This window comes from Piliocolobus tephrosceles, chromosome 11 (assembly GCF_002776525.5).
Source record: "Piliocolobus tephrosceles isolate RC106 chromosome 11, ASM277652v3, whole genome shotgun sequence".
NCBI lineage: Eukaryota > Metazoa > Chordata > Mammalia > Primates > Cercopithecidae > Piliocolobus > Piliocolobus tephrosceles.
Window position 1 is genome coordinate 26,286,903 of NC_045444.1, and position 22,331 is coordinate 26,309,233.

Consider the following 22,331-nt stretch of genomic DNA (forward strand, 5'->3'; position numbering starts at 1 on the left):
TTATCACCAGAGAAGAAAGCACCAAGAAGAATCCACACAAACAAAACCTTAAAAAATAACCATTGTCTTCCATTAATTTACAGCATGTATTTATCTTCCCATAATTTACAGCCCATAGAATTCCCAACCCCTTTCCTTTGGCTGGTAAGGTCTCCACAATTTCTCATGCTTTGTTAAAAGGGCATATAACTCTTCCAGTTCTAACTTTTTCTTCAGGTCTTTACTTTTTTTCGATGAATGGCTCCTCGCACATGCAAAGATTAACATCAAACAAAATTCATATGCTTTTTCTCCGATTAACCTTTCTTTTGTCAGTTTAATTCACAGATCTCAGCCACAGAAGCTAAGAGAATAGAGGAAATTATTTTTCTTCCCCTACATCTACAACAGTACATTTTTTGAGATAGACTCAGAAAATTTTGAATTCATGGAAGCCAGACTGAAACTAATTTATGCTTGCAACAAAATGAAGAGGAGATTTCACATTTTCTTTTCCTTTTCACTAATCATGACTGATTCCAGGTTCTACTCTCCATAATCAATGACCATGTAACCCTTTCTCTTCCTTTGGACCATAAAAATTAACCTATGCTTCCCATCCTGCTAATTCTCTATGGACAACTTCATCTTTTATTTTTACCCTTTTCCTATCTTAGCAAGTTCAGTACCTAATCAAACAATGCTCTATTAGACCTTTCCAATCTTTGTAATTACCTAAATAGGTAATCTTAAAATTGATTTAGCTGATAAATGTAGATGACTAAAAGTATCCTTTTCGGTTTTATGAAAACTGAAACTTGAAAAGCTAAAATTCTTACATTTTGAGAATGACTGTCCATATTCTATAAGCAAATTAAAAATATATGCATTCTATAAGCTGAATTGTTAGCCTTTTTAAGTCAAAAAAAGAACAATTAACAAAATCAAATGTGTTTTGAAACACTCCTAAAAACTAAGCAAATAGCGCTTTTAAAAGAAGCAAGAAAGATATTTCCAGCGAAATATAAAAATAACTTAAAAGTGAAATACTGGCTGGGCACGGTGGCTCACGCCTGTAATCCTACCACTTTGGGAGGCCAAAGTGGGTGGATCACCTGAGGTCAGGAGTTTGAGACCAGCCTGACCAACATGAAGAAACCCTGTCTCTAACAAAAATACAAAATTAGCTGGGTGTGGAGGCTCATGCCTATAATCCCAGCTACTCGGGAGGCTGAGGCAGGAGAATTGCTTGAACCTGGGAAGCTGATGTTGTGGTGAGTTAACCTGAGATCATGTCATTGCAATCCAGCCTGGGCAACAAGAGCAAAAACTCCACATCCAAAAAAAAAAAGTGAAGTATTGTTACCAGGAGTCTTGAAAAAGCAATCTAAAAAGATTATAAAGCTATTATTTACAAGTTTGAATCCTAATCACAAACATGGGAATTATATCTCATGGCAATTTGTTGACAGTATGAAGATGGAGATTAAACAAAGGTCAATGTCTATAAATTAGAGAAAAGAAGGGCAGATAGGAGGCAACTATCATGTATTTCAACATGGTTGCTAATGCAATTAATTCCAAACATGCATATATATGAGATTTGACCAATTAATTTACTAATGGTATCTATGTTAATAATTCAAAGCACTTATCTTGAAAGTCATTTATTTATATTTACTTTATTAAATGTTCTAGATGTATAGTAGAGAGAATAATGTGACTTGACAAACCTTACCATTTTGCTATAAATGCTTCATATTTTTAAGAACAAACGTGTTATAGCTATTGTTGAAAATATAGAGTTCTCTCAATACCATGCTCTTTCTTTTCTCTTTTATCTCTCCAGAGAAAGCAAGATGTTGATGGTGTATGATTTTTAATGTGCTTAATTTGTTGATTTTGAACTAATTTTAGGCTTACCGAAATCAAAAATTAGTACAGGGAGTTGCCCTCTATTTCTAATGAAAACATCTCACATAATGATTATATAATTATCAAAATAAATAATTAAAATTTGAAAATACTACTATGTTATGTCAAAAACAATATGTTGTATTGTTTACATATTTTTCAACATCACATCAACCATAATATCATTTGAGAACATTTTTATTGTGTTGTATTATTTGTTTTAATCAAATTGTGTTTAAGATAACTATGTAAATATATGTAGCACTAGTTTTTTTTTTTTTTTTTTTTTTTTAAGTACTGCACAATGAACCATTATTCTCTCTAAAAGTGTGAATTGCTGGGTGAAAGTTTATGTACCATTTCACAATTTCAAAATATCGCAAATAGCTCTTCAGAGTGGTTGTACAAAATTGTCATTTTCATCAGTTGTGGGTGAAAGTATGGTTTCTCCTCATTACAAAAGTTTTTAAAACTTTTCTCAAATTATGGGTGGATAATCTCATTATTTCATTATAAATTTTCTTGATAATTGGAGAGATTGATTATACTTCATTATATTTTCTTTTCTGTCCCCTAGCATAACTTGTCCATATTTTCCTTCATCTCTGTAATGGTACATTATATAAACTTCAGTTGTAATCCTTTGTTGCTTTTAAGGATTACAACTATACACCACTAGTGTTTTGTTTTGTCTTTTAAATTTCTTCACAGCTTCTGCTGCAAAGAGTTTTTAACTTCAGTGAGATAAAATATACCAAACTTATACTTCCTGATTTGTTTCTGTGTGTAATTTGTGAAATCTGTTCTTATCCTGAGTTTATAAAGATATCCTATATTCTTTGATATTAAAAATGCTCATCATATTTACACCATTAAAATGCTTGAAATTTATTTTTGAATATAGTTTGACTTGGAGATAACATTTTGTTTCATTATTTGAATATAAACTGTTCTAGCATAATTCATTACATTCCATTCATTATTTTTTATTTATAATGCCAACTAGGCAATGTATAACCAATTTACATACAAGATATATATATATGGATGGATCTGCCTCTGAGCCCTCTGCTCTTTTTCATTTAATTGTTTTTTTATTGGTAATATTATATTGTGTTACGTTAGCTTTTTAATAATAAAGGCATTTTTCAAGGAGAGACTACAAATGCATATTAGTTCAAAACTGCCTTTGCCATTCTTGACATTTTGCTCTTGTATATGAATTCTACTATCAACATGTGCAGTTTCGTTAAAAAAAAATCATTTTGGCTGTTTTTTGTTTGGTTTTAGAAACAGGTTCACACTCTGTCACCCAGGCTAGAATGCAGTGGTGCAATCATAGCTCACTACAGCCTCAAAACCCCGGACTCAAGAGATCCTCCTACCTCAGCCTTCCAAGTAGCTGGGACTACAGGTGTGTGTCACCACATTGAGACATTTTGGCATTTTGAATTACATTAAATTTACAGATAATTTGGGATAATTTTCCATAGCTATGGAAATTGATTTTTTGCATCATGAAAGTAACATTTTCCTCCTTTAAGATGATATTTTATGTCCTTCACAAACATTTTATAATTTTCTATGTTAATGTCTTGTGCATACTTTGTTGTTATTACTAGCTTAAGAGTAGCTTTTTAAAGATCACATTACTTTTCTTTGGCGGGGGACGAGGTGGGAGAGCGCAGTAGTAGGGTCATGCTCTGTCACCCAGGCTGGAGTACGGCGGTGCAATCTTGGCTCACTGCAACCTCTGCTTCCCAGGTTCAACCGATTCTCATATCTCAACCTCCTGAGTAGCTGGAATTACAGGCATGGGCCAACATGCCCGGCTAATTTTTGTATTTTTAGTAAAGACAGGGTTTTGCCATGTTGGCCACGCTAGTCTCGAACTCCTGGCCTCAAGTGATCTGCCCACCTCGGCTCCCCAGAGTGCTGGGATTATAGACATGAACCACCGCTCCAGGTCTAATCACATTTCTCAATTAGTCATTGTATGTAGGTACACCATTTGAATTTATATTAAGCAATGTTCGCTTTTAAAAACATCTCTATGCTATGTTTGGTTAAAACACAACATCAGAATGCATCCTACAAAATAAGCATATTGTTTGGTAAAACGGAAACATATATACTTAGTTACAATGTAAAATGTGAAATTTGTTAACTTGGATTACAGGCATTTGAGGACACTCGCTTAAGTTTGAAGCTGCTAAGTTTCTTAAGCCATTACTTTACATTTTTTTTTTTTATTAGTGGGAACATATAGATATACTGTTAATGACTTTGTATTTCTAAAAGAAATGTTATTTCCCTCCATCTTTAGCAATTCAGTTAGTTATAGAATTATATATTTCCTTAGTAGTCTGAAGATTTTACTCTTGTTGCTGATGAGAAGTCTGTTTAAATACCATTGTCTTCCCTCTGCAGATAGTGTCTACTGTTTCTGGTAGCATCTTAAGATTTTCCTTTTTTCATGCTGTTCTGCAGTTTTTCTTCAATTATTGGCTTAATTTGATTATTCTAAATGTTTACAGCAAATTTTCCATGTTGAGACATTTCTTTCTTCATTTCCAGTGACCTCTGTGTCATTATCACTTTGAGTATTACTTTTCTACCGTCTTTCTCTTCTTTGCCATTTGTCAACATAGCTAAAAGACTATTACATCTATTAGTTTATCCTCTAAGCCTCATAAGTGTTGTCATGCTTTTTGTATCTTACTGTCTCTAACATTAATTAATTTCTTAATTTTTTATTAATGAATTAATTTCTTATTAATGCTTATTAATGAAAATAGCATCTTATTTATGCATTCTCCCTTTCACTAGTCCAATATAATTTTTATTTTATCAATAGAGATTTCTTTTTAATTTTAATTATAGTGATTTTTTTATTTCCAAGATATTTAATTGTTTTAATTTTAACGAATTGTTTTCTGACATATGTATATTTGGCCTCCTGGATGTCCCTATTTCTTACTCTTTTCATACTTTTTTTTTTCTTTGCCTCTTTGATGAATAAGTAAATATTCTTCAGATTCTTCTATCATTTTCATTTCCATTCATCTTCTGCTTGGTGGGATTTTTTAAGCTGTCTTTCTTAAGAATCCATGTGTTGTGGAAATGGAATTTGAGTATTCTAAAGGAGTTATTTTTTTAATCTCTCTTTTAGTATTCACTTCTCTCTGCTGGGTGGTTTTAGAATGGACATCATTCAACCTCTGCGCCTTAAAGTGCAGCCTTCTTTTTCATAATTCATTTGAGTTTTTGCCCCACAGAGCATATGAGAGCTTGCAGAGTCCATAACTTGCAATGGACTCACATCAGAGCTGGACATAAGGCTGTTTCTGTGGCCTCTAAGCCTCCAGGATTAGTCACTTCCAACAAGTCACTGGCCTAACAGTAGATGACACAGCTTTATTTCAGCCTTGCTTCCTTGTGGGGCAGCATTCCCCACTCCTTAGTTTAAGTAAGTTTTTTTTTTAGATCCTGTCTCTCTGTAGCATCTACGTAGCCTGGGATCTCAGAATTCTGTTTCAGTCATTGTCTCTGCTTTATATTTCTGGTCTGTTTATCACTTAAAGAAAAGTCCATCTTGCTTTTTGGGATTAGCTATCTCTATCTAATTTTCATTTTAAATATATTTTATAAATCATTACTGTGGTTTTAAAGTCAGAAATGGCCTGAAAGTATAGACTTTTAACAATGTCTTGGCCAGGGATCTTGATTCTTCATAGGGAAAGTGAACTATTGCATTTTCCTCTTTTTATATTGTGAACTTCCAAAGGCTAGAAGGAAGACATTTTCATCCTTATACACTCATACCTAACAATCTATGGCACACTGTAAGCACTTAATATTGAATTGAATTTAATGTATTTAATGAATTGTATTTAATGTATTTAATGAAATATTGGATTGTATTTAATGGCTCTTGTCATCTTTTAAACCTGAGGCCAAAATGTTCATTCTATGTGAATTGGGAAGTTAAAGAAGAAAGCCTTTATCCCATCCATTTCTTATATTCAGCTATATGAAGGATCAAAGTCGGAATCTGATTGTGAAATTTAGAACTTTCTGATATTTTTAATACTTAAAAATATGAATCTAGTTAAATACTTAAAACATGAAACTTAAAAACATGAATATAGTTTTGGGTAACAAGTTAGAGATGTAACAAAAGGATATATAGTTCTTCAAATTTAATAAAGTGGAATACCTAGATGGAAACACATTTTACAGCTTATTTATATTTATTTATATGTGCCAATAACTGGGTGTTTTGAAGGTTTTAGTTTTGATTTGTTTTGTCTGTTTTCTTTTTTGGTCTGGCAAGTTAAACTATACATTCGCCTAAAAAGCTTTCAGAGAGGATTGCAATGGTTAAGCAAATGGAAACTCCTTAGTAGGAGGTGGGGTATGGTAGGGAGGATATTCAGAAAGATTGATGCAAACTATTAATGCCGAGTAATTTTAAGTTTTAGTCAGACCTTAATGCACTACTTTATATCTATAATTATTGCAATTATTTCTGATTGTCTAACTACCCTAATTCATAGGCTAAAAATAATTTAAGACAAAGATCATCATCCTCAGTCAGGGGTTGCCAATCCCTGGACCACAGACCAGTACTAGTCTGTGGCCTGTGAGGAACCAGGAGGCATAGCAGGAGGTGAACAGCAGGTGACTCAGCATTATCACCTGAACTCCACCTCCTGTCAGAGCAGCAATGGCATTAGGGTTTCATAGGAGTGCAAACCCTACTATGAGGGATCTAGATTGTGTGCTCCTTTTGAGAATCTAATGCCTGATGATCTGGGGTGGAACAGTTTCATCCCAAAACCATCCCCTGCCTTCATCCATGAAAAATTATCTTCCTTCGAACCAGTCCTTGTTGTTCAAAAGGTTGAGGATTGCTGTCCTAAATGATCCACAAATGTGTCACAAATACAGTAATATAATTTTGTATTATATTATTAAATATATTAAATATTTAAAATCATGCTTATTTATATATTTTTAAAATACTCTTTCTCATAAAATTTTCTTAGAAAATGTATGGGGTGATTTTCCATTTTGGAGGTAAGGAAATAAACACTTAGAAGCACAGAGGAAACAAACAGCAAACTGATTTGAACCCCGGGCTTGATCAATGTTTCAAACTCCTGGCCGTCCTGTTTCACTTCCTTCCATATGTTTCAACACTTCCCTACAGTCGGTAAAGTGTCATGGATTCTACTGGTTTTGATTTTGGATGAGAGGATTAGAATGATTTGGTTGTGTATATATTTTAATTAAAATGTTTTCAGTTTAATTTACTGAAACAGGATCTAAAATATGACAAAACCTCCTAGGGCATCTTTGCCTTCAGACATGGCCCTCACAACCCTTACACTTCATCAAACCTAAACATAACACAGAGTGATCTCATGAAACATAAATACTACTTTTAATACTCTATTACATGATATATATATATATATATATGTATATATCATATATATATATATGCATTACAACATTTTCTTTTTTTTCATCATCTTATCTTGGATATTTGTACACCAATGTTCACTAGAGCATTATTCATAACAGCCAAAGTGTAGAAACAATTCAAGTGTCCTTAAACAAATGACTGGATAAAAAATATGTGGTATATACATACAGCGAAACATTATTCAGCCATAAAAATAATGAAGTTTCAATACATGCTATAGCATGGATGCACCTTGAAAACACTATGCTAAGTGAAATAAGCCAGGCACAAAGGACAAATATATAATGATTCCACTTATATGAAATATCTACAATTAGCGAATTCATAGAGACAGAAAATATCCATTACCAAGGCCCAGGGAAAGGGGAAAATGGGGAGATATTGACTTACACAAAGTTTCTACTTGAAGTGATGAAAGAGTTTCAGAAATATAGTGTTGATGGCTGAAAAATACTGGCAATGTAATAAAAGCCACTGAATTGTACACTTAAAAACAGGTAAAATCTCAAATATTGTTTTATATGTGTGGATATACATGTATATCCCAATTTTAAAAATTATAATGTAATATACCAAAAAAGATTGAGTGTGCACTTGTTGGTGCATTGTATGATGTGTAAAGTATACCTAAATAAAACTGTTTCTTTTTAAAGCTGCTTATTTTGGCAGACCAAGACATTCAACATGTCATTCCCTACTTCATCTCACACCAATTAATGCCATATTACCTGCATTTCAATTGCACCAAATGACTCCTTGTCTACTTCATGCTTTTCATGTCTTTGTACTAAATATTTTCTGAATGCTTAGTCCAGAAGAGTAATTTTCAGTCTTTTTGGTCTAAGGATCTTTACACTCTTAAGCATGATTGAAGGCTCCAGAGTCTGTGTATGTAGGTCAACTCTATATCTATTTACCATACTAGAAATTTAAACTTAAAATAAATTGTTTTAAACATTTATCAATTTTTTTAAAGTTAGAATAATGCATCAATTGTGTTCATCTAAATAGCACCTTCTAAGAAAAGTAACTATTTCTTAAAAAAAAAAAAAACAAAAAACAAAAGATCATTGTTTTACAATGTTACAAATACATTTGTCTTACTAAAATACAGCTGTATTCTTCTATCTGCCTCTTTATCCTCTCACTGTGTTGTTTTGGTTGAAGTATATGAAGAGAATCCAGCCTCACACAGTTGTGTAATTGGAAAAGAGAAGAGTATTTTAATAATAGCCTTTACAGAAAACTGAGTATTCTTTCATACTACACCTACACGTGACAAGTGGTAGTTACCTAAAGGTTAGTTGCAGTGTGGAATCTGAAAACATAGTGATGAACTTTTCATCCTCTATTACATTAAAATTCATTGGTCTATCTTGCACTTTGAATAAATCATTTACTCATGCATGATTTTATCATGTCATTTGAAAATATTGGTTCTCTAACTTATGCGTATCTTCTAAATGTTGACACATTTCATTATGCAATACCCCAAAACCACATGCATTAATATTACCACCATCTCAACAGAAAAAGCCTGTTAAGTATTGGGAAGCTGTCAAGGTTACTGTGGTGGATACAAGATTTCTAATGTTTTACTTCAGAGTTTGGTTTTTACCATTTGCAACACATACAGTAGGTCATTTACCTTGAAGTGACACACTCACTGTATTCATTCTTTAGAAAATGTCCACCACACATTCAGGCTTGGATAGCTGTAGTTTAGTTATTCAAATCTAAATTGTTATTTAAAAAATGATTAAATAAACTAGCTTACCTTTAGTATAGAACTAGGTACAGGCTTTTAAAAGCATAAGATGAAGACTCATGCAATAAAATAAAAACTTTGCAATATATAGTAAGCAAAAGAGCAGTTAGCTGAGTAACATATTTAGTATCATTCCACTTTTATAATTAAAAATTTCACACACATAACAAAATTCTGGGGCATGTCACATGTCAGTTAGGGGTAAGTACACAGGATTAATGGCTGCAGAGATGAGGCAGGGATTTCATATTTAAATCCATATTATTTGAACACTCCACAACAAATTTATATATTACTTTGCAATTTAGAAAGCAAAGAAAAAAATGATTTCCATATAGTGAAATTGGAAGAGTGTGAAATATATGGAAATCACACAAAGACATCAAGAAGAAAGTTGTGTGAGGAATAAGAAGATGGTTTTCATTAAACTTGAATGACAAGAAAAAGGTTTCCCTAAATTATAAGGATAATCCACACTGAATATTATGCTCGAATAATTTTGTCCCATAAAAACATTAAAAATATTAGATCATTTCTATAACATTTTCGCATAAAGTCTGCTATATACATACACACACAAAAAATAATCTCTGATATTTGCTTGAGAAACCATGATTAACTGAGTATTACTGAACAGATTTTCTTAAAGATACAATTTGCCCACTGGAAAAAAAAAAATCGATTAAAACAGTTTTATACTGAAAAACTATTTTTCATGAATTTTAGTGCAGTTATTTATAAGAAACATTATGATAAAATATATTAAACCTTCCATGATTAGAAGCTAATAATCATAATTTGCTGTACATGCTAGCAGTTAATTGCTTCTTTGACATTTGGCGGTAGGGTTGGGGGGGTTGAATGATATAGTCACATTAATTTCTCAATATAAACTCCAGGAAAACGTAATTGCTACATGCAATTACCACTATTATGTCTCTAGTGACCTAAATGATATCGCTTCCACATAACTATTTAAAATTAAATTATTGTACTTACTTTCAACAATTACTTGTCTGTCTTCCCAGTTGTCTTTAATAAGCTGTATATTTCCAAAGTGTGCATCACTGTAAAAGATTCGGTTGGTACCTTTTCTTCTTTGATTATAGTCAAAAGCCAAGGCTATGACATTCTTGAAATAATGTGGATTCTCATATGGCCTTATTGGGGAATTTAAATTGGTTTCATCAGAAAGATGTATACTTTTTAATATTGTTCTTCCTGAATATAGCAAATAGCCTTCATGCCTCAGGCAAGTAACTCCATCTTCTGCCAAATATCCATGGGCACAAGCACAAGTTCTCTGGGAATTTCCTCGATAAAGACAGAGTTGCTTACAGCCACCATTGTCCCTGGCACAAACATTGGTCCCTAAGGAATGAAAACGATACACACATGTACATGTTTATGTTTTTCTTTTGTTTTTCAAACAAAATTCTCCATAAAGAAATATTAAAACTTTGATGTTGAGTATTCTGTCTTTTTATTCCTAATTGTAAGTTGATTAATACAAAAATTTTAAAAGTACTGTTTTCTTTAAAAAAAATCACAGTAGTTTAAATCTTGCATTTCTTATTTGGAAAATCATATTCTGTTTCATTCACCATCCAAGTTAAGCATTACATTTTTCCCTTAATGAGCCAGTTAAGTATATAAATCTTTTTTGAAACTTGATCCTTATAGTGCTTCATATATTGTTCATTCAAAACATGAATTAATCTCACCAGAAATAATGCACTGCTTTAAACTCTATCTATGAGACATGGAGAGTATCAAATAAATCTATGGCTACAATGAGCATAACCTCCTAAATATGTTGAGCATAAGTTCTTACTCCAATTTTAAGTGAAGATATAATATGCACTTAAAATTTATTCACCAGTCTGATTCTTCTCTGTGAATTCATTATTATCTCCAACATTATTATAACCTCCTTTGATATAAACAAGTTAGTTACAATTTATTTTAATGGAGGTAAACACATTTTAAATACCCAAATCATTGTCTTATGAATTTAAAATACATATTTTAAGGAAGTAATGACTTTGGAAATATTTTACACTAACAGCATGACCTTTGGGGATCATAACCACTTATATATAATATGATTCATATTATGTATAAAAATTTCAACTGCCTTTTACTCTCTAATATCTTACTTATGCTTTTAGTTTTTATCCAATCAATACATGTATCAAGTTTTTCTATATTCCTTAGACAAAACCTATAATCAAGACATGCCAGGTATGTAACATGTCCATGTACCTGTGCTATCCTGGGCAAATATGCTTTTGCATGAAATATGACATATTTATTGTATTAGGCTACTATATGATATCTGTAGGAAATCAGATGTGAGGTTTTAGACTCATAAAAGAATTTCTAAGTTTGACAAATGTTTTTTAAAAATTGGAGAGAAATCACATAAAATATATGTATTATGTATTCTTTCAAGAGTGCTGACCTTTCTCTCTTACTCGGTTAAATATTTTAACCTCCTTCAGGTTGACTCCAAGGCCAGTTCTCATGGTTATCGTTTCTGTGGCATCATTCTTGTGGCCCCTTCTGACGGACCCGTTTGCATGTGCTCTGCCAAAAAGTTGAACATACATGATCAACAATCTTCAACTAATTAAAGTCAAGCCAGTTACTCAAGCTGAAGATAACAGATGGGCCAACAGAAGGAAAAGAAACCAACTTTAGTCTGTGACATTGAAATATTTGAGCTTGGAATAGCAATAGTGCCTGCCTTTTCTGTGAAAATTACATGGCTTTGTGAGATCCTTTGTGTGACCTTGCTAAAAAATGGCAAATCCTACAAAGGTAAAGCAACTGGCACTGAAATAACATTTTGAGACTCAAATACTTATAAAAAAATAAATTACCTGTCAGACCAGTAGATGTAAGCCCCAAAGACTGCAACTGAAAACATATCCACATTGCTTCCTGACAGCACCACCTCACGATGCCCTCCAGTCTCAAGGTCGATTCTCTCTATCTTGTCTGTGCGAGCATCACACCAGTACAATTTATTTTCCTAAATATCGATTGAGAAGTAATGTTACAGACTATTTTTGATTGTTTTATTAAGAAAATAAAGGAACACTGAAAGTGGGTTAATGAAAGTTGTCAGCTAATGCACTTTAAATACTGAAAACAAATCCAACAGACCTCATAGTCAATGGAGACGCCATTTGGCCATGCTATTCCCATGCTTACAAGGACAACCTTCTCTGAGCCATCCAAACGAGCCTTTCCAATACAGGGCATTTGTCCCCATTCAGTCCAGAACAAGAGGCTGAAATTAAATTGTAAATTTGTAGTATTTATGTACATTTATTTGTAGTATGCAGAGCTATACAAAAAGACATTACTAATAACAGCAGTAACATTCACACTAGAACAAAAATAATACATTTCAGAAGTTAATATACAGTGTGCTTGTTTCCAATAAAATAATTTTATCATAGAAAAAGAGTTAACCAGTCATAGAAGTCATAGGATGCACTCAACATCTTACCAAAATACCTTTTGTGCCTGCTCTTTCCTGTCTCAAATGCTCTTCTCCAACCTGTTTGCCTAATTACTTCCTACTTTTCATGTCCCAACTATTTCTTTCCAGAAGTCTTCTGTGTCTTCCCTGTACCATGTGCTCTGCTTCACAACACAGATTAGAATGGCAAATTTCCACTTGTATTTCCTTATATTTATCATTTATTATAAATATTTTTTTGCCCCCACTAGACTGTAAACTCAACAAGGCCAGTGATCACTCCTCTATTTTTATTCACTGTTACTCCTTCAGCACCAGGTAATTAGAAATTTTGAGGTAAATACATAGTTAATTTATGAATATAGACATGAATGCATCATAACTTTCTATTTTGTCCACTTAGACTGCTAAATGTAACTATTCTAGTTTGAATTTTATGTTATCTTGTGAAGTCATCTTAAAATACAGTTTTATGCAAAAGCAGAAATTCTTGTTTTAGTAATCTTCTAAAACAAAATGTAATGGAGGAGGATGTAGAAGAAAATATCATGCAGAAAGAACACAGAGTATGCCAAAATAAAACAACATGTCATAAAATAAAATGTAGAAAAGTAGAATGTATATAATCCACGTATTTCACTCATTCATTCAAAAAATTCAATATTCATAGGACTCTACAGAAATCCATGCTTTTAGATAAATGTAATTCCTTCTTAATTCTTAATTTGAAGTTACATCTACTGAAGTTTTTATCCAACTATCAGACATCAGCAGTGAATAAAGTTTTAAAAATATGGCAAGCATTGATTCAAAAGCTGGGTGTATATTTCCTAATTATAAAAAAATATATTATTAATAGGTATATTGCACCTATTTTTTAATAGGTGCAATTTTTATTTTTTTCTTTAATTTTTAATAGGTATATTGTACCTAGACAGTGAATATAGTACCTAATGGGTAGTTTCCCGCTCCCCCAAGTAGTCCACAGTGTCTCTTGTACCCATGTTTATATTCACGTGTGCTCAATGCTTAGCTCCCACTTATAAGTGAGAACACACGGTGCTTGCTTTTCTGTTTCTGTATCAATTCATCTAGGTTTATGGCCTCCAGCTCCAGCCATGTTACTGCAAAAGGGCTGTTTTCATTCTTTTTATTGCTTCATAGTATTCCATGGCATATATGTAGATTTTCTTTTACCAATCTACTTTTGATGGGCACCTAGGTTGATTCCACATTTTTGCAATTGCGAAAAGCAGGCGGATGGACATATGAGTGTATGCGTCTTTTTGGTATAATGATGCATTTTCCTTTGGGTATATACCCAGTAATGGTATTATTTGAATGGTAGCTCAGTTTTAAGTTCCTTGTAAAATCTCCAAACTGCTTTCCACAGTGTCTGAACTAATTTACATCCTCACCAACAGTGTACAAGCATTCCCTTTTTCCTGCAGCCTCATTAGCATATTTGAATAATATATGTGAATAGTCACATAAGAATCAGTGAGACTGCAAATAGAAAAATTAAAGACTTATATTTTGTTTATACTCACTGGAGTTATTTAAGTACAAATTGATACTTAACTAAATAAAAATATATGTATTATTTATCTACATTGTTTAATTTGTTTTAATAGCTGATATTTTTCTTGAAAATGCTGTGTAAAATAAACATGCTAGAGTTTTACAGACAAACAAAAATGAGGTATGGCTACGATCTCAATTATATTAATCCTGAAGAAAATTTCAATCATATTTACAAGCTTTATACATTAGAAAGGAAAAAACTTTGATAAAATCCAACTAATATTTTATTGGTAAGATATTATTGAAGAAGGCATTTAAAAATCTACACTTTTATTAACGTCAAGATTTTTAAGACTTTATTTAAGATATGCTCTCATTGGATGAAAACTATTATTCCATATAAAATAACTAACTGGCAGATGAAATGTATTGCTGAACTTAACTTTTTAAGGAAAAATATGCACTAAAATGGCAGATAATGTTATACTGTGAAGGAGGCACTGTGAGACCAGGACAGACATATGCTAAATCATCTAATCTGATTCTTATCATCTATTTTTAACATACTCCAAATTTCACATAAATAAAGAAATGTGTATATTAAACATTTTCCTTAATATTAATCTACTTGCAAATGCACTAATAAAAATATTATTTTGAGTGAATAGACCAAATAAACTATAAGTTGGTGCACAAATAAATGTGTTTATTGCTATTAAAAGTAACGGCAAAAAGCAAAATTACCTGTGTACCAACCAATCTACTTAGCCCTAATTCTCACAGCTGTAGTAATTATGATTAGGAAGTAAATGATCCACAGTCCACATGGCCAATAAGAGGGCAAGCCAAGAACCACACTCAGGCTTTACTAATCCAGGCCTAAATTGTCTTCCATACAATATGTTGTCTCACTAAATAGAAAGATAACACAGAAATATATAATGATATTATATCAAATGGTATTTTTCTTTAGCTATAAGATGTGTAACAAGAAATCTCCATATTTAAAACCACAAAATAGGCCTGACACAGTGGCTTATGCCTGTAATACTAACACTTTGGGAGGCCGAGGCAGGCGAATCACTTGAGGTCAGGAATTTGAGACTAGCCTGGCCAACATGGTGAAACCCCTTCTCTACTAAAAATACAAAAGTTAGCCTAGCATGGTAGCACGTGCCTGTAGTCCCAGCTACCTGGGAGGCTGAGGCAGGAGAATCACTGGAACCAAGGAGGCAGAGTCTGCAGTGAGCCAAGATCACACCATTGCACTCCAGCATGGGTAACAGAGTGAGACTCGAAGGAAGGAAGGAAGGAAGGAAGGAAGGAAGGAAGGAAGGAAGGAAGGAAGGAAGGAAGGAGGGAGGGAGGGAGGGAAGGAAAGAAGGGGAGAGAAAGAAAAGAAAAGAAAAGAAAAGAAAAGAAAAGAAAAGAAAAGAAAAGAAAAGAAAGAAGGAAGGAAGGAAGGAAGGGAGGAAGGAAGGAAACACACAAAAAACAAATTATGAAAAAAGTCTTAGCATTGAGAAAGAAGTCTCTCTCTGTTTTTTTCCAAGTAATCCCTGTCTTTTAAATTTGTGATACTTTTATGCAAGAGGCTGAGATAAATGTAAAAAAAAAAAAGTATAAAATTATTCTAAGTAAAACTATTTTTTAATGCAGAATTTACATGATTTTTTTTCTGTGAAAAACAGTAGTGATTAGATATACTTTCGTTATATGTGAAGCCAAATCTTACTGTGTAGGAATCACTTTTAGAGTTAAATAATTTATCAATTGAATAAAAGTAAAAGGTTTTAAACCTATCAAAATTAAGCAAACATTTTATGTCAAAGAAATAATAATTTATTTGCTCCTTAAACTGAAATTCAAAGTAAAGAAATGAATAGAATTTGCACCTTGAGAATCTTTGGGGATTAGAAACCAAATGTAGAGAAAGAACCCTCTCTGAGCTCGTAAAACTGCATGAAGAGACCTGTCATGTAAGGTAACGATTTCCATAGATGCACCTGAGATATCATTAATGAACAGAGATGCTTGGTATCTAAATGTGGTCTTCAGCAATAGGAAGAAATGAAAATATTTGTACCTGGTTTTTGAGACCCTACTGATATTAGCATTGAGTGACAAAATTACCATTGATTTTGAACCTATTTGAGTTCAAATTGTGCAGTTGTGAAATACGTGTTGACCACATGATACAGCCAAGAAAAATTAATTTTAGAGTATCAACTGTGTACATGGAGCCCTACTAAAAATACTTTCTCAAATCCAGAAAATATTAAACTTGTCCAAATCAAATGCTATATTGTATAATTGAATTTTATGTAAATAATAAAGTAGTATTTGTTAAACTAAACTGAAAAGTTCTTTGTTTAAAAAAGTTTGCACTTACAAATTTAAAAACATACAATTTTCAAAGGGACATTTAAATGTGGCTTTCAGAATTATAGAAATTTTATCAGAAACTGTCTTAATACAAATAACTGTATTGTCTTAACTAGACTCTAACAGTTCGGGGCAGGAAAACAGTGCAATGAACACATATCACTAGTGAATTTCCAACTAATCATTGACATTTGGATAAATAGGTAAAAAGATCACATTTGGTAGCACTGGAGTGCCCAAAGACCTAGTAAACTCTTAATGGACCCTGAAAGTTAATTGCATGTATTTTCTGACCACTGTACAGACTGACATCAGAATTAGTTTAGATTCAGGTATACACTTTTCCGAAAAAAAAAAAAAAAACTTTTTTTTTCCTGTCACAAGCAGTTATATTCAAGCTGAAAAAATACACATTCAAATTATTATAAATGCCCATGAATAAATTTGAGACAGCTAACATTGGTGACAAAGCTCTGATTTTTATGTGAGAAGGGTAATGGGGTGACAGAAAGAAAATAATAAATAAGTCTATTTTTTTAAGAGAAACATTATTAAATTTTATCATTATACTCTACATATATGAGCAGTTGTGAAAAGCAAGCGTAGTTGGAATTAATCATTTTATCTGGATTTAAAATTATCTTCTTTGACTGCTAAACTGTTTCCCTGGAGCTCAAATTTGAGTTGCAATTTTTACAATAAATGTGCCGTTTCTTCCTACTTTTCTGCCTTCCCTAAGTGAGTATGACTTAGATCCTTTGTCACATATGATAAAGAAAACCTGAGATAACCAAAAAATGTTCATGCTGGCACAAAAATGAAGATCAGGTAATTCTCTTATGTCAGCAGTTGGCCTTGGTCAAGAAGAGAATCGAGAATGTCATTGTGTCCTCTCCTAGCGTGGGGGTCAACAGTGGGTTATCCTATCTGCAAAAAGTAAGAGAAACAAAAAAGAAAGCAAAATAAAAACCCTACAGACAAACAATAGTAGCTAGCCTCTACATGAGCATAAGCTTTTAATTTGACAAAAGCTGCTTGTAATTTCCAACTTCTTAGCAGATGCACTAGAATCACTCAAAATTCATGCAAACCGAATACTTTATAAATCAACATGTTCATAGCTACATCTTCAGATCATAAGTAAAATAAGATAATATTATAAAAGTTTGAACATATTTTATGAATAAATGGACATTTTTTATCTCCTGAGGAATAAAATGAAATGTAGAGCTTTCTCTTTTTCTCTAAGGCCTTATTCATATTTTCTTTTTCTTCATTTATGTGCAGTTTTGTTTGAGAAAGTATTACAGGCCTATTCCAAATCATTTTTCAAGTCTTAACTATGTTGCTATTGATTAAAGAATCCTGTAATATAAAAAGCACTCAGCCACAGGGAGCAGAATGCTGTGCTAAAAGGATGAAAATATAAAAGCAGTCTACCTTTGGACACTACTGCACTTTGCAAATTTTTTGTTATTGTTGGTTTTGTGGTTGATTATCAAACTTATTCTTGCACTGCACTCATGCACTCATCAACAAATATTTAATTAGGTATCTATTATGTGCTAGGAGCTGATGATACAAAATAAATTGGATTTAGATACCCTCATGAAGTTCACTGTTTAATGGCACAGGTAAATGAGTAAATTAGTGTCTGAGAAACATGTTGATTAGAAATACTTAACATTTGCTAGTGTCTTTAAGCCATAAATGTAGGGGCTTGAACAATGATAATGTTGAAGTGTTGTGGTGAGAAAAGATGTCTTTCCTGTAAACAACTTCCGAAATTTTTTTTTTTTTTCTTTTAGGACAAAATAAAGATATAAGCCATTTGAGTTGTTCTTTCTGTTTAAGCTTCAAAATTATTTAACTTATTTGTTAATTTGCCTCTTTCTTGGTCTACTATTCCTAAGTTTACCTTTGAACCTTTCTTGATTCACTACATTGTGATTTTGAGTAATTATATAGGACAATTATTATGTGTATGAATAGCACACACTGGAGAAGTGGAAATTATTCACAAACAAAAAATATTTATGTATATATACACACACACACTTATATATAATATTTCATAGCACATTAAACTTATACCGTGTTATAGTTAATTTTTCATTTTATATATGTATTTATACCCTGCTTCATTGCCCATCTTCTCACTTAAATACCTAACATATACATGTACATATAATATTAGCTTGTTCACATTTATAATTTTCTTGAAGTGTTCATGTTTACGTACTTTTGTATATTCAATATATATTTGATATTTTCATATAACTATGAATTTACCAAATATTTGACATTTAGCTGCCCAGAGCTTATACTTCTAGAGCTCATGAGCTGACTTAGAATTATCAAAATATTACACAGAAGTTTTTAATTTGTTTCATGACTTGTAACCTATCTTACCCAGCATCATTCCTATGGTAAATCAAATTTATTCCATTTCCTTTATATATGTGTTCCCTTGCTTTAAGATGCAAAATATACTCTAAGAGATGGTATCAAACTACACTACACTGTTGTTATCTTAACAGGTGTTAAGCTGTCAACCAAGACCTTTTATATATTGTTGAGTATACTAAAAAATTATATACATAATCAAAGACCATTTCAAAATATGTACTTATAGAACAGCGAGATCCCATGTCAATTTGAATCTTTGCTATGGAAAGAAAAACTTTTCAGTACATTATTTACAGTCACAGAAATATAGAGCTAAATTAAGAGAGGCATCATACATCCTGGTGCTTAAAAGGAAATAAAACAAAATTGCAGTATGTGTGTTTCAGTTAGAGATTACATACCATGGGAAGTTAACCAAAATTTTTAACATCATAATGGGGCTTCCTATATATCTTTTTGTTGTTAGTATTAAATGACTTCTTAGCATGGAGAAAATTATTATATTTCAATTTTCACAAAGCAAGTAATACCAGAGGAGGGAGAGGAAGTGAAGAGGAGGAGGAGGAGGGGGAGGGGGAAGGGAAAGGGGGGGGAGGAGGAAGAAGAAGAACAAGAAAAGGAGGAGGAGGAGGAGGAGGAGTCAATGACAGATGAAAGAAGCTGATTTTTTAAGCTAAACTAAACTCATACATGACTCCTATTTTGCATTTGGCTACATTTTAAAAGAGTTCAAGTCTCTATTGTTCAAAAACAGGATTCGTGCCCACTTTTTAAGGCATGTTTTTATTTTGAATTCAGCTAATTCACTCCATTGTGGTTGGCATTTTCCCTTGGCAATACCATCTGCCATGTTTTAGCTTCAAACAGAATATTAAAATACTGTGCTTTATTCCTATGATATAAATGTTGACACTTAAATGTCTATGTAATATTAGCTGGAAATCAATGTTTGAATAGTTTTACAAGACTTCATTTTTAAGTCTTTTATTTTCACTCTAAATTCAAGTCAATAAACATATGGAAAAATATAGGGAAACATATATCGCTAATATTCCCAAGCAGTAATAAATACTTCCTGGAAATAAATTTAACATTTAAATGAGTATATCTAGTATTAACTATGAATATGGAAAAAATTTATCCATGTGACATAATTAATATTTTAAAAATGCTTTTAAGAAGAAGTAAAAGTATATGGGAAAATAATATTTAAATATTGCTACATATGTCAAAGATTTCTTGTTTTGTGGACTCACATGTAATTCTCGTTTTGAGGTCTCAAAATTAAGAAATCAAGAATATTTACTGAGATCCTCCTGCTGAGTCAGTGCTGAGCTGGTAGTTGCAATGGAGAGAAATAAAAAAAATCTAACAATCATCTGGAGCAAAGAAACGAGAAGATTTGTTGACAGATGGAAATAGGTGATGAAAAAATACTAGAAAATCTAAAGTTTCAACTTCTTTTGTGATAACACAAAAAGAGATACCATTTTTAAGAAAGGAAGGCAGCAGATGAGAGGTAGGAGGACATGTTAAGTTTCAGTGACAGATATTCAAATAAATAACTGTAAAGGATATCAGAAATATAAATAAAGGGGTGAAGATATTTTATTACTATTTTGCATGTATTTATTATATTTTTACATTTCACTATATAAGCATGATTTACATTTTAAAAACATGGGATTAGATGGGTTTAAAAGATAAATATAATAATAGAGAGAATGGCACACAAAGCCTTAAATGAGAAGAAAGAGAATAAAATATAATGCTCACAGGAGCTATGTAGAGCGGCCTCAGAGAAAACCAGAAAACACAGGGTCAGAGAAGGCTAAAGAAAAATAGGGGGTCTTGGATAGACTATCAATGTAGAAAACTGTCCTGGAGAAGGCAAATGTTATAAAACCTGCAATAATAATAATAATAATATCTGGATTTGGCTGCAAATAAATTTAGAAATTCCTGTAAAACAACAGAAGCTGAAACTCATTTTAGGAGTTAAATGATGAGACAATGGATATAGATCATGATTCTGAGAAGTTGAGAAGAAAACATGTGGAAAGTAATAACATTAGAAATGTGTTATCTAATGAGAGTGACCTGAGCCTATCTGAAAGCAAAAGGGAAAGGCTTCATTGAAAGGAGCAAGTTAAGGATGATAAAATAGAAGAGAATGGTTTTTGCATGAAATGTCTGAGGAGACATTTGTATCCAGAATAGAAGTAGAGAAGTCATTTTAAAGAAGAAAGAAACCTTTCTCTGAGGTTATACTCACTTAAACATTTACAGCAAGAATTCACATATTCTGTTTTCCCTGACTGCATTATCATCTATCACAATTACACACCATTTATTTATTGCTTCACCACTGGCTGGCAGCTTTTTCATCTTCTCCTTCCACTGCTGACATTCTATGGAACTTAATGACGTGTGAACACCCAAGCTCATAGTACTGCGTCTCTATTGCTCCAGGGACCTCCCTAGCATCACCTTCGCTTAATGTATAGAGCTGTGTGGGTCACTCATATCACCTGGACCTTATCTCTCTACTCCTACCCTGGTCTACTCTTGACTTCCCACTATTCCACCACGAGCTTGCAGTCCTCACCACCTGATTGGTAACTCAAAGTTAACTCACTACAACTGCCAACTTTGATCTGTAACCTTTTGTTCCTTTTGGTACATGTTTTCTTTTTCTTTTCTTTACTACCTGTACATTGCCGAGTATTATTATTCAATGTCATATAAAATTCCTGGTTAGATTCTAGAAATAGATCCCAGCTAGTCTCATGTTGCTTGAAAATTCTTTGATTCATTATTGTGGGAAATACTGACCACAATAGCTTTGGCAAAACTTAACCTATTCACTTAAAGCTGATAACCTTAGAAATACAGACTATCTGCTGTGACTTTCTTCAATTTCATCAATTTAATCTCTAAAATACATTTGATCTCCACATTCTATCTCTTCTTTCACTCCATCTCTGAAGGGGAAAATAACTAGCACCCACCTCATTTAATCCTCCCAAATAACTAAAAAGGATACAGGCATTTGAGACCAAGAAGTTTAGAAATACCTCAAACGCAAAGGTAAAAATAATAAATGTCTAAGTGGGGACTCCAAACTGTAGTGGACACCATCAGTGCTCCATATAAACAACCTCAGTTGCTGTTTACCATTTCTGAGCTCTCAAATGACCTTTGTCCCTAACAGCTCACACAGACAACTTTCTTTGGAAGATTATCCTTGGGCCACTTGAATCTCTTCTCCCACAAGTACTGACAGTCAGAAATGTTGAGAGCATCTGTTTTCCCAGAGTGGCCCTTATCCATTGGCTGACTACTTGGTAGTCTGAATACCAAGT

At 32.5% G+C, this 22,331-nt stretch overlaps 1 protein-coding gene across 1 annotated transcript in view; it reads right to left on the reverse strand.

Annotated features, from left to right (window-relative positions):
• LRP1B (LDL receptor related protein 1B) overlaps positions 1-22,331 on the reverse strand; it is a 1,636,277-nt gene that overhangs the window by 461,020 nt on the left and 1,152,926 nt on the right. The window contains exons 38-41 of the mRNA XM_026453105.1: positions 12,327-12,453; positions 12,041-12,192; positions 11,620-11,744; positions 10,155-10,526 (exon numbers count right to left, since the gene is read on the reverse strand). Of these exons, the coding sequence (XP_026308890.1) occupies positions 10,155-10,526; positions 11,620-11,744; positions 12,041-12,192; positions 12,327-12,453 (776 nt within the window). The remainder of the gene's footprint in view (positions 1-10,154; positions 10,527-11,619; positions 11,745-12,040; positions 12,193-12,326; positions 12,454-22,331) is intronic.